The 17410-nt window shown below is 44.0% G+C and overlaps 1 protein-coding gene across 7 annotated transcripts in view; it reads left to right on the plus strand.

Annotated features, from left to right (window-relative positions):
* The window catches only part of Nmo (serine/threonine-protein kinase nemo), a 212534-nt gene that overhangs the window by 176269 nt on the left and 18855 nt on the right, over positions 1-17410 (plus strand). For 4 of the 7 annotated variants that reach the window (XM_076771832.1, XM_076771833.1, XM_076771834.1 and 1 more), the window contains exons 5-9: positions 1060-1145; positions 1532-1741; positions 2407-2595; positions 5660-5861; positions 9456-9549. In XM_076771832.1, coding sequence (XP_076627947.1) covers positions 1060-1145; positions 1532-1741; positions 2407-2595; positions 5660-5861; positions 9456-9549 — 781 coding nt within the window. Of the gene's footprint in view, positions 1-1059; positions 1146-1531; positions 1742-2406; positions 2596-5659; positions 5862-9455; positions 9550-11653; positions 11900-16846; positions 16859-17410 lie in introns of those variants that run through there. The other 3 variants (XM_076771836.1, XM_076771835.1, XM_076771837.1) reach the window with 2 other exon arrangements.

Here is a 17410-nt window from a genome sequence, read left to right on the forward strand (position 1 = left end):
TCTGTCCTATCCGTTCCATTGGCAGCTGTTGCACGGTCTTCTTCCTCTGCCAATGCTCTCTTTATATCATCCAAATCAATGTCTCTTTGGGTCCTCAATACCACCGCAGTCTTCTCAAATTTCGGATGTATTCCTCACACCACATGATAACTTATTTCCCTGGGGTCAATAATTAAAATATTTCTGCCGTAAATACTCGACTCAGCCATTGCACTTCACTTTGCCACGTGCTTTTCCTAACCTCAATCTTCTCCTTCAATTTCACTTCCTCGAACTACGCTCTGCTGCCAAATATTATATTTTCCGTGTGATGGGTAACACTGAATACTCATTCTTTTCTTCCATTTTGATATATATATTTGTAATTATTATAGTATAAACCACTATGGACTACATTTATCCAACAATCCCGCATTCTTTTTCACTCCCTCAACTTTTCTCTATTTCGTTCGTTTGTCGCTCGAGCGCACGCGCAATAAGCTGGGAGGCCCCGTTTTCATGTCGCGCCTCAAGGCGCATCCACATCTCACGTCATACATAACAATTTTGTTTATCGTGGCTCGCGAGACCGCGAGTCGTCTCGTTGGACAATGTTGGGCGAGCATTGTTCCAATATTTACGGAGGCTGTTGAAACGAGGCGAGCTTGCTCCAAATAATGTCACGTTCGAATCGACGCGGCCCGAAATTGACGCGTTGGTGCTGGCGTCGCGACGCCCGGTGACGTCCTGGCGCGAACTAAACGCCGGATAATCTCTCGTGAATGCGCGTGAATCCGTCGAGCGGAGCGAAGAGGCTCTAACGACGCGGGAATTTCGTCGAAATTCAGGTCTCGTACTTCGCGATGGAAACGCGTCATTCGGGTCTTGCAACGTTCCTTCGGTGTTAATGATTCTTCTCCAAAATCGTGGTACCAGAATCACCCGATACGCGCCTACTTTCACGAAACTCTGCCCAAATATTCGTTAGGGCCAAGATGTTAGTTTCGCGCCACTTTTTGTATTTATTTAATTATCTGATAATTTGAGTGATTCATAGGAGATTTCTGCTTTGTTTTCCAGGTCTCAAGTACCTTCACTCGGCCAGAATCCTACACAGGGACATCAAGCCGGGTAATTTACTCGTGAACAGCAACTGCGTGCTGAAGGTGAGTACGGGAACCCTTCGAAGCAGAGATTCGGCAAAATTTTTCAATATTCAACGATTCAAATTGTAATCTTCAAGGGATGCAAGGTGTTCTTGACTTCCTAAATTTGTATCTAGCTGAGAATTTTGGCCATCTCTGCTTTGAGGCAGTGATCCATTAATCGTGAAAAGAATTGTGCTCGATCTCGAAGCATATCACGGGATGAATCGAGAAAAATTAGACGCTTCCAGATATGCATTATTCTGTAATTTGCCTCTGGTACGATAGTCTTGTAGTTATGAAGAGGGGGGGGGGGGGATATATAGAAGTTAGGGGCGGAAACGAATTGATAAGTCTGAAGAGGCGAGCATTTAGAGAAGAGGATTGTACGTTTTCTCTGCGAACAGATCTGCGACTTCGGACTGGCCCGAGTGGAGGAGCCCGACCAGAACAAGCACATGACGCAGGAAGTGGTGACGCAGTATTATCGTGCACCGGAAATCCTGATGGGAGCGCGGCACTACACGGCCGCGGTGGACGTCTGGAGCGTCGGATGCATTTTCGGCGAACTCCTGCGTCGGCGGATCCTCTTCCAGGCGCAGAGTCCTGTGCAACAGGTCAGTCCTTCCGCCATGAAATCATTAACACCCCCTCGCGATCCCATTGCCCCCGGAAACCACCCCAAAACCGTCGTCTAACCTTCGAGCAGGCGAAAAAATTCAAACGCAAATGGAACATTGATTTCCAGAATATCTTTCTTGTCTCTGGAACAGGGTATCGGTAAACATTGGAAACGTTGCATTAATATGCAAATTATAAAAATGTTCTACCGGGGAAAGGAAGGCTCGAAACTTTCGCGTATACATTGTTATGAATATGCATTGTGAATTTATTTGTGGTGCATCAAAGTGTCCTGCAATTTCGTTTATGTTTTCTTCTTGTTCTGGTACGCGGGACCAGTTTAAAATTGTCCACCTTGATATATGGCGGGTCGAAATTCTTCAAATTTTAGTTAACACTGGATTTGAAACCTTCAAGCTCTCTTACGTCGCTATTAATGAAATAAAAAAATATATGTAAGGGGTCGACGAGCCAAAATCGTAAGGAAAAATGAAAAATTCTGGCGTTTTGGTTAACCACGAATCTCGTATGGAAAGTGGTCCGCGCGGAGGGGTTTCCGGCGGCGATTTATTTTCCGATGGCGTCCGTCACGAGGTTCCTTTGGCGGACGTCTCCTTTGTCGAAAAAGGGCAGCGTTGTAAAATCGAGCACGTACTTGCAGCTGGAGCTGATCACGGAATTGCTGGGCACACCGACCCTCGAGGACATGAGGTACGCGTGCGAGGGTGCGAGATCCCACATGCTGAGGCGCGCACCGAAGCCACCCTCGCTGACGGCCCTCTACACCCTCAGCAGCCAGGCGACGCACGAGGCCGTCCATTTGCTCTGCCAGATGCTAGTCTTCGATCCCGTAAGTTTTTCTACGCCCCCTCGACAAGGGAGATCTGCCCTCCGTTCGCGGTACAATGAACCGTTCCGTTCGAATTCAACGGGCCAGTCATTTCCCCCCCATAAATCGATACCTCGACAAATCGTATCCAACGTTTTCGGCGAAAGGACTTGATCTTTATTCGTGGAACACGCTATTTTAATCTTTCAAACGTCTTTCAACCTTTTAATAGTGGAATTTATTTCGCGTTATTTACTTCGTTTACGTTAACGGATCATTGAACGAGATAGTCGCTATGTTATGAATTATAATTGGAGCGAAATAAATTGTAGCGTTATCTGTATGTACAGAGAGTTCGATGGCTGATAGTACAAGGAGCAATATAAAATAATATATAAAGTTTTCTTCGTGCTCGAGTTTAGTTTAGCTAACGCGTCTGACCATTGCTCGGTTTTTCTACTTGCATTTGGGGCACTTGCAAGGATCGAACTGTACTATTTGTTCCGACTGGTTCTAGCTAATTACGAAACGGTGTGATCGATGGAAAACCGATATTCCAGAACACCAACGCAAGTAAAAATAACTAGTAATGGACAGACGCGTGTGCAAAGTATGCGTGCTCCACGAATTTTCAAAATCAATTTACTCGGAAACCGAGCGTCGTACGAGCAAATGTTATTCTTCGTTTTCAATTCACTTTTTCGTGTAGAATCGTCGTATTACCGCTTGTACCATCAGTTACCGGACATCCTGTATATGAATATATATGAGTCAGATGGAGACGACGTAACATGGGACGGTGAATTATGATGCAACAAGCACGGGATTAAAACTTGAAGTCAAATTAATTAACGTAGAACTCGGTCTAGAATAATAGTAAAAATATTTATTCCGGAGCTTTCGTAATTTAAAAAAATTTCATACAAAATGATATACCAATTTAACTAAATTTATAGTTTGAGATAATAAAAGTAACGGTATCAGTTTGAATAGTTAATAATTTTTTAAGGGTAGAATTTGATAAATTTTCCATTAGTTGTTCTGTATGGGGCGAAGAGAACTTTTCCGGTGGAACTAATAATTTCAGAAGTACACTTCAAAACCGGATGAAATATAATGAGTGAAAAAAGCACGATGGAAGGGAATGAAAATGTTTTATGCAGTGATAAACTTGAAACTATTGGTATACAATGGCTCGTAGCTCTCGGACTCCACTGTTAAAGGGTTAATACCCTCCGTGATCCTCTAGATCCGCCTTCAAACATTCTGTGAACCGTGCAAAGTGCTACGATTTTCGTAACCATTTATACTTTACGGTTAACATTTCCGAACCTCACGATACTATACATGAAATATTTATTAGACTAGTTACTTCCATAACAGAAGTTCATCATTTTTATCTGTTCCTCTTGTAACTAGAAAATAAATCCTACAATAATTCCACGTTAATATTCTAATAAATTTGAAGTCAGGCCAACGAAGAAAGTAAATAAAAGGTAAAGATGTCACTCGAAAATGAATCTCTGAGAGGGTTCAGTCGTGCTGGTACCTGAAGGGTTAATATCGAAACGACCGAAAACAGGACCACTAGGGTCCATACACGGTGTTTAAAGATTCACAAAAAAAAACTATATTCGTGGATGGGGCCATAAGCATTCCATCGGACCTTCGGCACTTCGTAAAGAATATTTCGAACGGGGGTCGCGACGTCGTAAAGTCCTCGCGAGAGGTATTCGTAACAAAAGTTGCAATAAAATCTTTACTGCCGAAGTTAAAACGACGAGTACAGAGGAAAAAAAAACTTGTCGAAGACGCGCGTTCGACGCTTTTAATGCGGGTACGCGCCACGTTCGTAAAAAGTTTCGACGAAATAAATGCAGAGCAAAAGGGTCGTTGTTGTATGGCAAAATTCTCGCCTAGACGCATATTTTTAATAACGAAATAAGAACTGCAGCTGATAGTTTTGCATAATAGGTGGATATTTGAATTTAAAAATAATTCGAATGAATACGGATCTGTAGAAAAGCTGCTTTGAATTTTTTGGGAACGGGTATGAATACTTGTTCGAATAAGATTTTGCCCGTCTCTGGCGGTATCTTTGTAGGTTACTAAGCGCTCATTATAGTGCAGAGACACGCCAACGCTTTACAACCTACTTTCCTAAATCTCGCGCTCGAATGCATCGTTTCGATGTTTAAACGACAGAACCGGACCATGTAAAACTTCCACGATCGTTTAACGGGTGGACGTTAAACGGAACCGTCGAGCCATATACAGAGTGTCCCGCAACGAGAGGCCCGACCTAGAAACAGCTGCGTGCAAAAATAAATCGAAAACGTGGAATTGAATTCTGAGAAAGTTAATTTAAAACAAAAAGAGGCCTCGACTTCGAAGATCCCTCGATTCGATTCTACTGAGTTTATACACGAGACAAATTAAAATTCCATTATCTATTTTCCGCGAGCATCAAATTCAGCGAACCGAATTCCGCTAAAGCAGGCGTGCCCGCGACCTTTCCAAAATTAATTTTCTCGGGAATAAAATCTCGCATGGAATAATATTCTACATTTTCGATTTATTCGTGCATACGGAGTCGCCTTTTTGATCGCGTTCACTCGTTACAGGACATCCTGTACGTTCGAATAAAAGCTACCGAAGTAACTGTTTCGAATATTAAACGAGGCCGACTAGTTAATTTAATTAAACTTCCGGTGCGTTGAAGGATCGTCGGTTATTTATTTTGAGCCGCCAATTTCGATTCTAACGCTGACTGAGAGGGATAAAAAATAATTAAATATTCCTCGGTTGGTGGGAAACTAATTTATTATCGTCTTGACCGTCGCTAGACTCTTCGACGATAGGTTCTTCATTCTCTACTAATAAATATCGATAAATTCAAGATTAGAAAATTAAGACTTTGTCATCGCCAAAGAAATGAAAGAGAAATCACTAAATTGATAAAATTTAAGTATCCGCGAAATAAGTAACAATCGTCGAGCAGCCTGGTGAATAGCGCAAAGGGCACGGGTCGGTTTTCGACCGGGGTTTTATCGTTCGTTGACCTCGATTCACGAACTTCCCACAGGACAAGAGGATCACCGTGGTAGATGCTCTGGCGCATCCTTATCTCGACGAGGGAAGACTCAGATATCACTCGTGCATGTGCACGTGCTGCTACACGACCAGCGCGGGCTTGAGACAGTACACAGGGGACTTCGAGCCAGCCACGTCTCATCCTTTCGACGATCTCTGGGAGCGGAAACTCACCACCGTGCAGCAGGTGAAAGGTAAGGAACCTTCGACGGGACGGGTCTCCCGGAAAACGAGCATCCCGGATGCGTTTTCGTGCGGGTAATTGCGACGTTCGGTTCGAGAAATCGACGATACGATCGGGAGGAACTTCCTTCCTCCCGGGTAGACTTTTGTTCCCCGACTTCGAGCACGGGTCCGGTTGAAACCCAACATCGCGCGGTTGATTGTCGGAGAGGAAGATAATTTACAGGAAGGAAATTCTACGGTTAACACCGACTGGTTGCAAATGGTTGAAGAAGGGAGCTGACATACTTCAAGTTTTAGTCTGGATTAGGAATCGAGTGTATCGAGATATTTTTAAGAGCTGTTAAAGTGGGATGGACTGCAAACATGCTTCGTCCAAGTTCTCGATAGTCCGAATTGAAGAGTATATAAAGTTTCTACCGAATCATCCCTTGCAGAGTTACGACGTATTAAAGGAAAAGCCACATTTCCATCTCACTGTGCCAGTCGGGGGTTAAAGGGACTAGGAGCTGGTGAAGTCGTGTAAACTTTGATCGAGACATACGGTGCCCTAGCTAAGTATTTGATAGTCTACATTAAGTCTGACTCGTCACAAGTTTTTGATATCAAGTTTTACAATCATGAAGCTGTTCTCACTCATTCACGAGTCTTATCAATGCATTTTTGCATTCACGAGACATTCGTAAAACAAATTTAAGCAAAATTAAATAGTATACGTATTTAATATATAGTTCAATTTTGGAGTAAACGTTTAAGAAGAACGATGCAGGTAATTTTCGTTCCATTCTACCAGTTCTGAGTTAGTATTCCGTGTCCGTGAACGAATCACAGAGCGGCTAATAGTTTCGCCCCTTCGACTTTCGAAAGTTATAATTCGATTCGAAGACCCCATTCGAGTTTCTCGCCTCAGAATTACTTCTGAAACCACCCCGTCGATCGAAGGAGTTCCCCGACACCGAGAGATTCAGCGGCACGGATTGATCGATGCCGTACGAAGATCGCTAATAAAGCGTTACGACACAAGCTCGTGAATTTTCCACGGTGTAGCGATTTTAGGGCAGTAGATAATCCCCCCTGCAGGGCTCGAGTCGGTCGAGTTAGCTTCGTTGCCGCCTCGTAAATCGAACCGTATTCGTGGTCCAATAAAATCGACCAATCGCTTTGCTCCGCCGGCGCGAGGCTCGACTTTGATTGCAAAAAATTGTCATGATCCAAGTACACGTAGATCCTAGATAATTTTTATGTTATCGAATACCAACGAGTATAGAATTCCTCTGCCAGAATAATTTTGTTTAATTAAATATTCTTTTTCGGAGTTACGTAACCCTACACTGGAGAATATAACGATCGCGTTATCGGATATCATAATTGCATTTTCAATCGAATATTATATTTCCCATAAATAAATAATATTCGTTGATGCTACAATTCGAGTATTTTACGGTTGATAATTACAAGCAAATTGCATTATCCGACTGTTTGTTTTACTCTCCAACCCCCAGTCTTATTTTCAAGATGGCCACTGTGCAATTATTATTAAATTTTCCAATCTGTTCTATTTTAAACGTTCTCGCGTTGTTCTTAATTTACACTCCTTCGAATGGAGTCTCGAAGATTTTGTTTTGGAGAGGTTTGAGGGGGCAAAAGTCCCCTGAACGAGAGCGAGGAGAATTATAGGCGAACGGGCGCCGTTTCCCAACGGGGAGATTAACTAGCGCGGCTTTCCGCGCTGAGAAAAATCGCATCTCTCGTCGTGAGTCACGCGCATTATTAATAGTTTAAACGTCTTAGGCACGTGGCTGACCGCAGCGAGAGAACAATGATGCGATAGACTCTCGCGTGTGCTTGGAACACAGGCTAACGCTCGGTCGCGATAAATCATAGTTTATCACCACCGTGGCCAGGGGACCGTGAAGTTATCGCGTATGACTTTCTTCCTCTTAATCGCCTCGAAACTGGGTCTAATATCGCGTTTGATAATTGCACGACACGCGGACTCGTTGCGCCGTTCGTCGAGGGTTAAGAATCGAAAGAAATATTTTCCCCAAGCATTCTGTCCGTTTACAACGACGATAGAGAGTAAATTATTTTTATATCAAAGACACCCACTAATCTGTGAAACAAAGAATGCAAGATAAAGTCCCCCCCTTTGTTCGCTGTTTAAAAAATGGGGCTGAAATTTGTAAGGGTGGAGTCTTCGTTAAAAAACAAACCTAAAATGTGGAGTAAACTTCAGTCGTACCGGGAAACGTTCCCAGGAAAAACGATTTCGAAGACTAAAATTCGGCGTGTCTGATCATTACTGGGTATTTCTACTTGCGTTTGTACTTGTAAACATCGATAGCGGTATGGTACCATCAATTTTCCACCGAGCTCCCTATCTTTTAACTAAATGGAACCAGTTTAAACAGATAATACTATGCCATCGATGTTTCTAACCATCCGGCGCAAGTAGAAGCAACGACTAATGGTCAGACGCGAGGCAAATCGTTCTCGATCGCACGCGAACGCCAACGATGCTCAATCGCGATTTTCTCGTTAACGATCCATCGTTGAAAAAATATCGTTCCGCAACTTTCGTTCATTTTTATACTCTCCTTCGTTTGTCGTACGAAATCAAACGAAAACTTTGCGTTTTATTAAATTGCTTCATTTGGTGTCGTTTCGGGGTTTCCGTGGATATCGATGTAAATCTCCAGATCAGATTCCAAGCATGAATATTCGTTCGTATTTCTCTTCTGTTTTAGTTCTGTACTTCCCCCGCTTGTAAATACACGATCGCGCGAAGAATTTTCAAAGGCAATTAACCGCGAACGCACAGCGTCGCTCGAGCTGTGTTTTTTCGAATAATTTCCGCGGGATATTTGCGGGAGCAATTAAAGCTCGCAATCTTCCCTTCTCGGCTATTTGTCCGTTTAACGAACGTTATTCGGTTGGTTCTTGCGCGTTAAACAAACGCATCAAAAAGGAAAAAGTAAAACTTTAAATGAAGCGCGTATTTAATTCATTCGCAGGATAAAACATTCAACCTGACAATTTCTAACTACTCGGTAATTACTGCGCTAAAAATTAATTTCATTTCATTGTGGCACACTTTGGAGCAAGTTAAACTTCGCGGACGAATCGACGCGCGTTTCAGGCCATTTACAGCACCCCCCAATTTAGCAAAGTTTTAAGCAAATGCTTGCTATATATAGATCATTTTCTTTTCGTGGAAGCGTGCGTTGTCTGAACATGTAAATGGAACAGAACGCCCGGGTGCACTGCGGAGCGAATGATTCATGTTGAATCACGAGTACGGGGAATATCGAAGAAGTAAATACGCGCGTTTGGGTTCGAGAATGTGCAGACTTTCGAATAAAGAGAACAATGGGTATTTGAAATTTCAACGAAGACTCGAAAGGAGGCTCTCGAATCCATTAACTCCGTCATCCAAACTTTAGAACAGATTTTTATCGAGCTCTCGAAGGCGCTAAGTAATTGCAAACTGAAAATAATAGTCTGTGAACCCAATTTAAAACATTTAGAAGTTTACTAAACGACTTTTACTGTTTCATTCTGCGTAAAGACGCGTCTAACCCGACGATTCCGCTTGTCTGTTTCAGAGGAAATGCACAAATTTATAGCAGAACAGCTGAACACGTCGCGCGTGCCGCTCTGCATAAATCCGCAGTCCGCGGCGTTCAAGAGCTTCGCAAGGTAAGCCGCAGGTGGCGGATCGTCCAGGTTATAAACGATCGATGATTACCCGAGGCAAATAAAACAAAACAAAAAAAAAAAAAGAAAGAAAGAACGTCGGCTAGGATAAAGTGAGAAGCGGCCAGCGAGCGCTGCTAGGGGCGAATCTGTGATCGGGGAAACCGGTGCCGCGGAATCGAAGCCCTCCCTTCACGGATCTACCCCCTCCAATACCCCCAATCACCCTCCCTCGAAGACCAACCCCATCGAATTTTCGCGCCAGAATCGAAACGATCGAACGCGTGGGAGAAAACACGCAATGGGGGATGAAAAGGTTCGCAAGAAGACACAGCAGTACTTGTCTCTGCGCGTGTAATTTTTTTTTTTTTTTTTTGTTTCCGTATTCGTCGAAGTAGAGTCGAGGAAATCGAGGCCACGGACTCAACCGTTCCGTAGAAACAATTAATTTTTTATTGCGAATGGGAATTTTGTTCGAACGTTGGATAATCGAAATTTTTATTTTGTTTTTCGACTGGTGGATCGAACCGTTCGGTCCGTGGCTCCTCTAAGGTCGAGTCGGATTAAAGAGAGAGAGAGAGCGTGTCCGTGGTACGGAAATTAAGGAACCGTGGAGGTCGAGAGGGGAGAAAGAGCGCGAATGGGAGGAGTGACGAGGGCCAGAACGATCGAAACGAGCCAGAAAAAGCGATCTTTTGTCCCCCACGAGCCTCTCTCGACTAACATCCTTTGGCCGTTCGGATCGAGAACCCGAGTCGTGACTCGGGTTGCTTCCGGACCGTTCCATGGGAAACGATTAAGTATTAACCGTGTCTCCGAGCCGCGTGCGTGACGTAAGTATACGTGTATGTGTCTGTAAAAATATCGATGGAACGATTCGAGCACGAGATTCGCACCCTTTCACCCGATATACTTGCACGAAGAGATCCGTAATCGTGGAATCGTATAATTTTACCTCGGATGAAATTGGAAGTAAAATAAGGGCACGCCGTGTTTTGGGTATTCGTGATCGTGCTGGGTATTCGGAAAGACACGTTTTCGAGACTCGACGAACCGAAAGGGAGCTTCGATTGCTTCGAGCACACTGTGGATGTGTGTTCACTGTAGTCGAGACGAAATTGGTTCAAGGCCGCTTGCTCTATCGCGAATCACGCTAGATTTCTATTTTTACGCCATTTTAGATTGCATCTCCGTTTAACACTTTCACTGTCCGTGATGGAAGGATAGATACTACTCGGACGATAAATATTGCACGCGTTCTTTGTACGTACGAGCGTAGAATAGATTTCTTTTTTAAACGAGTCGAAACCGTGGATCGATAGACAGTGAATTATACACGATTAGTCTGATTACAACATTCCCGAAACTGGAGTCTCAGAGTGGCGGGAACGGCTCCCACCCAGTGGGTTAGAGTAACTCCTCCCAGTGGGCGGGAATAGCTTCTTTCAGTGGAGGGGACAGTCCTCCCAGTGGCCTTGAGCTATCAATTCATTTTGCACCCGACCATAGATTACCAAGTGGATAGCGTATATCCAGTCTTTCTGATTTTAAATCTACTCCGTACGCGTACAATTGCTTTGCAAAAACATTTTTACATTCGTTCTGTTCTTCCTAGAGACTCGATTTGCATTGGCATAGTTTAATACAGCGACGTATTAAACTTTCGCGACTCTTCAACGTTACTTGAAACAAGAAAACTCCTAACATACGATACTATGTTATCTAATATATTACATTATCGATAAGATGAGACGCACTTTCGGCGTATTCGACGTCGTCTTTCTACATACTCCGCACGATCACAAACCTTCGAACGAATGCCCCTATTATCTTCTAAATTACACAGAAAATAGTTCGCCAACATTTACGACAATTGCGAACAGCCCCAAATAATCGAACGAGATCCCAATTTAAAGAAACTAAACAAGATAGTATAGGAAGCGACAGTTAACGATCCAAGCTGATCGACGCGAATAGAAACAGTTCGATTCCCCTGGCCCCGTGAAATATAAATCTATATATTAAAAAATAAAGAAAAAACAACTCATTCTGTTTCATATGATTTTCAAAATATGTAACATTTCTCGTGTTGCTTATTGCCGTCAAGTTAGAGCAAGCCGATCGCCGACCCAGCGCCCTGCGCCGCGTATACGTACACGTTACTACTACTACCAGTACCGAATCAACTATCTACCACTGTCAGCTACTATCGACTACTACCGCTATCGTCTACCACTACTACTACTACTACCGCTACTACCGCTACTACTACTACCAATCGTGTTACGTCTCCTCCTGAACGAACCGAACGAACTGAGAGTCAGCTCTAGTCGGCGCGACCTCGCTCGCAGAGGTACTTGAACAAACCATTTTACCACCTTACGTTTTGTGTTTATTTTCTTTTTGTACTTACTTTCTATATACATACATATATATCTATATTAAGTACATATATGTATATATTACAATATACATAACTCTAGTTTCGTTACCATCTCTTTATCATATGTCTCGTCGTGTATAGTTGCCACCTTGCTTCTTACATTCTATTTAGAAAACTCTTGTATGGCTGATACTGTATATAATTAAACACACGCATACATGTACACGTTTCATGCAATTGTCCCGATGAGTTTGTAGATCGTGTGTATATGTGTGTGCGTGTACGCTAGATCATTCGTGACACGCACGCCAGCGGGGATGACACGATTTGCGGGGATGGGAAATTTAGGTCGAAGATCTTTTATCGATCTGCTCCTCGAAGGTCCCATGATTTTCCAATTTCCCAAATAAACTGAGCTGCTAGTTACAGTGCAATTTCTCAGCGTGTAAATTTCGACGCGATGTTTTCGAACGACGTTGTTTCGCGTTCCTCAACGCCAAACGCTTCCAGATGGTTTTCGGGGCGTCCGTGGCCATGGTTTTTTCGGGAGGTTGAACGCACTCGTGGCAGCTGGGTGCACAGTAAGCGATAAAGATAAAGAGGCGTGGACGACTCCCCCAGGGAGTCGAACCCACCGGCTCTCGTCGAGCTTCATCGACGCTCGCGCCGAGAAAGACAACCGCCGGCGCTAATTAGCGCCCGTTTCGCGTACACGTAATTAACAGAATCTTCAACCGGCCTCGAACACCGGCCACCAGCTCCGTTAAACGCGGAATAATACCAGGTGTAATCGTCCTGTAATTTTCGTAAACAATTCATTACGAACGAGACAAATTCTGGAAGCGTGGACCGCGAAACTGGAGCAAAGATTGAATCTTTTTTCTCAACGTACATGCAGGCGATACTTCGTCGTAATTTTAGTAGAATTTTTACATGGAGTTTCTTGCACGGTAAATGCAAAAATATTGGCGATTGAAAAGAAATTTGAGTAGTATTAGCGAGCTTCTTTTGGAACATAGTCTGCCTAAAGGAAGATTCCTATGAATGCTTGAATTTCGTTCCAGTCACCGAGAGTTTTATTTAGCTTTCTATTATTCGACGCGCACAAGGCATTCCTGTCCTGTGAAGTCTGAATTTGGCTCGGAACCATCTGCAGTCCAGATATTAGATTGTGTCTTTCTACAGCAGAATACTGATAGGGGGAACTGGTGCAGAAAATTCAAAGAATCGCCCCTCGTTAAAGTAACTTCTTGATTGTTTTTACTTTTTACTTGCAAAAATATTACTCGTACGAGAAACAGTTCTCTCTTAAATCCTAACTTATCCCCGTTGCGTTTGAAAAATGATTTCCACGGACGCAGAGAGAAAAATGTATATTTTCTAATTGCTTTTCACAATTTGTGGATGGCCAAGCGGTGGAGAACGTTTACGAAACAGTGATCTAGGGGCCCTCGAGGAGCCTCGAAAAAATATGTCGTCGCCGCCGCGGAAGAAATCGAGCCTGCAACGGTCGGGGAACGTTAAAAAGAGCTGTGTCATCCCTGTTAATACTTGGGGCTCGTCGCCGGTGTGCGTGCGTCGATCACGAGTCCCTGTGAAAGTGGTACCTTGTAAATAACGCTGAAAGAACGCTTGAAAAGAGCGCTTTGCTCGACACGACGAGTGTAAGAAGGCCTGATCAACCATGCAGCCTTCAGTTCAAAGAAACGTGTTCGAGCGCAAAAGAGAACAAACAGACGACCGCGTCGCGATTAATTGAAAGACAACGATCACGAAACGAGAAAGACAAAGGGGGGGGAGGGCAGAAAAAAACGTGTGTACTCTCTTTTAACGTCCACCCTTCGATCATGGTCGAACGAACGTCACGCGTTCGGACTCCCCTATCCATCGACGAATCCATCCTCTACGGTTTCCCGTATCGTTTTCTTCAATTATTTTATTTTTAATCGCCCTCTACCGGAAGTCCTGACGCGATCTGGCTGTTGGCACAATGACCGTAATCTCGAGAACGAAATCGGCCATCGAGGAGATCGTAACCGAGAAAGGAAACGTTGAATTTTCCATTACTTTTAACGCGTTGGCTGACACGACTTTTTGCAACATTCTTTTTGATATGCTTATCGTGCCTAGCTTGTAAATATCAAAATTCAGTGAAAATAACTAACCTTAGTAAACGGATTCCAGCGCTTCCGAGCTTTTAAATCTCATCACTGCCATTATTACGTAACGATCGAATCGACGCGTGGCAGTCAACGCGTTGAGAAACCAACAGGTCTCTTCGAGAGGATCGTTTTTGTTTTTTTCAATTTTCTTTTGCAGGGGTCGTACGGTACAATGGTAGACGATATTACCAGGACAAAATTTTTGCTTCCTCCGGGGCGAGCTACGAAACCGTGGAAGTCATTACTGTCATTTCGCCAAGTCCGGGACGCGACACGAGTTTCGGTGGGAGATTCTCGCGATCCTGCAGCGATTTGCTTTGCCAAGCGCGAACAGTTCGCAGCCGCTACGCGCGAAAACTCCGAATCCGTTCGAAACTTTGATCGTTTGGGCAGGAAGGGGTAGAATATAAATGTCAGACAAGTTTTACTTCCGGACTCCTGGTTCTCAAGCGTGCAACGAGTTTGCGTTTAATATTTTTAGCATTCCAAGGATAATCAGACTCTTGTTATAATTATTTGCTACTTGTAACGGGATTAAATTTTGTTTTTGCACACGGTTCTCTTCGACCTCGCGTTCTGGTAAACCGTTCCTTTTAGGCTCTTAGGGCCTGGAAACGGAGTTAAAATATCATACTCAAGATAGAAATTGCATCTAGGCCACTCGACGAATCGAACAGGGCATAAAGAATGAGAAGATGCACCGACAGAACTTGAGAAATATTTAAAATTTCACGATGTATTAAATATCGATGAAGGAACAAGCAACGTTTCGATCATCGATCCTCCGTTTAATTTCGTGGCTGTGTCTGTGTCTACTTCATGGAACAGGCTCGAGTAGTAGAGTAAGACTCGCCTGACGTTTGTACAGACCCAGGGAAGTTTCGGGTAGTCTTCTCCCGTCTTTTTTGGCCGCGTTATTTTTTGACGTCGACGCGTGTCCTTTCGCCGGGAAGCAAGAGGGTCGCGAGAGAATCTCTCGAAAAAATATTCGCGTTGAAATTAACCAGGGGTAACGACACGTTCCGGCGGCGCTTTTGTCTCGCGTTCCTCGGGGCGAAGGAGCGGAAAGGAGCCGACTCGCGACGGGGCCGCTTTTTCAAAGTCCAGAAATAATTTCGACGGTTCGCGGACGGGGGGAGGGAGGGTTCACGTCGAGACACCCGAGGACAGAGAGTTCGAGGGTGGCGGCGGGGGAGAAAGGAGGACGAGACGCTCCTTTTTCAGTCGGTTTGTCGCTGTCGCGCTGTTTTCACGGCTGACTTTTCCCGCGAACTTGGCAAAGCAAAGGCGAAGGCCGCGTAAACTACAGGGTGCATCGTAACGAGCGAAAAGACAATTTGAAAAGTTTTTCATTGGCTGAGCTTTGCTTCTCGTGTCATTACGATGCACCCTGTGCACCGTCGAGGGGGGAGGATAGAAACGAGCGGAAGCAAGAAAGGGAGACGTCGCGAGGATGTGACGAGAGAACAGGGAAAGAGAGAGATATCGAGCCGAAAACACCTCCGAAAGATCGAACTATAGAATCGAGAGAAAAGAAAAAAAAAAAAAAGAGAATTATACGCGGCGAACGACAATCAAGACGAACGGCCGGCTGTCACGCATGCTGACAGCTGCATGGAAATCAGATGAAGCGTTTTTGTTGTTTTGTTAACATCCAGACCTGTCGGTCAAAAACCCTTCCGTTGTCGTTTTTCCCGGCAACGTGGAATTTGAAGAGTCGAGTTCGACGTCACGCGAACCTGTTCCGAGCTGAATGTTTATAGTCGCCGCGAAGAAAGAATCGACTTGTGGGGCCACCCACCACTCCTTCCCGATAGAGAAGAATCCCCCTACTCCGTTGGGGAGGACTAGCAACGAGTCCGAGCGTCTCGCGAGTAGCGTCGAAATTCGAACAATATTTAATCGATTTTTATTTCACGGATGGATAGTGATTAATCTCTTCAAAGACGAATCAGCGTGTTCCAAAGTACGTGTAACGAACGATAGTGGAAGCAACGGAGGGTGGGATCTGTTGGCGAAGCTCCTCCCACTCAAGTCGATTTCTTTCTGACCGGACTATAGCTCGAGCCACATAGACGAGGGTTATTCGCGCGACTCTTCGAATCGCTCGTCACGAGAACGCAGAGCGTTTCCTTCGTCGAGAATCGAGACGGTTCGTGTAAACGCTAGTAGCTTGGCGATAGTCAAATAGTGAACTCATCCACCTGTTTGCAGTCGTTTCATCGCGCAATTATAGTCGCTTCGGGATCGTTTGGCCGCTCAGAGCGTTTTTCGAACCCTTGTCGTAGAAATTTAAAAATATTCTATTGTGTTGGATCTAAAGAAAACTATGAATTTTTGTACGATACAATTCAAATGCACTTAGGTATTTTTAATAGAGAAGTGGACGTAGTTGAAGGGCGTGGCGGCGATAATACCGCCCACTGGCCTTGAGCGACCATTCGATTTGCTTCCGACTGTAGTAAAACGTCAGTGAAACACGCAGTAGAGTAGGCAACGATCGAATGCACGACAATCGATCGTTGCCACAGCTTGTCAACCCCGTAGAATTTTCCTTGCCGATCTCACGAACAGCCATTAAAAAACAATTCGCCTGGTCCCAGTTTGTTTGGGCAATACGTGGGAATGTATTTTGCGTTCGATTTAAGGTTGCAACCAGGGACTTGCACCGAATAAAACACAGTTATTATACTCTAATTAATAGAATATTACAGTATTCTATTAAGTGTCCTGTTTAACATACCGATATTTTTAGTTTGCACCTGGAAAACCATTACAGAAACGGAGGTATGATATTACTTGTAAATATTCTCATCGCAAAATCTCTTAAACCTAGTAAGCAATTATAACGTTACATGTATATCGCGTATACATCGTAACCTTTCGCACTGTGACCGTGACTCCGATTTATTTTTGCTCTGTGCTGCGCGTGTTAATCGAAGAATTTTAAATATGCGAACGTAAGAGGCTTTCGTTTCCCGCGAGGCAGAGGAAAATCAATACGCAGCATTGATAGATCGATGGCTGTATCGCGAACGTTGTATGCCCACTTTTAGTGTTCCCATTCAAATAATAAACTATCGATTTAAATTCTCGAGAAGAAATTTAATTTAATTTCTCGAGAAGAAATTAACCTTCAGACAGACGGAATGGTAAATTCTCAAAAATATTTGTCACAATAAACTCCGTACAGTAAATTCGACAAAAGTGGGCGTACAATAGGCGTGCTCCAAGCCATTGATATACTTTCAGGCGAGTCTAACGAGCACATTTCGAGTAAATCTAAAGCGTACTCGAAGCGCAGAGGGTTGAGGGTCTA

Source organism: Colletes latitarsis, chromosome 8 (assembly GCF_051014445.1).
Source record: "Colletes latitarsis isolate SP2378_abdomen chromosome 8, iyColLati1, whole genome shotgun sequence".
Lineage (NCBI taxonomy): Eukaryota > Metazoa > Arthropoda > Insecta > Hymenoptera > Colletidae > Colletes > Colletes latitarsis.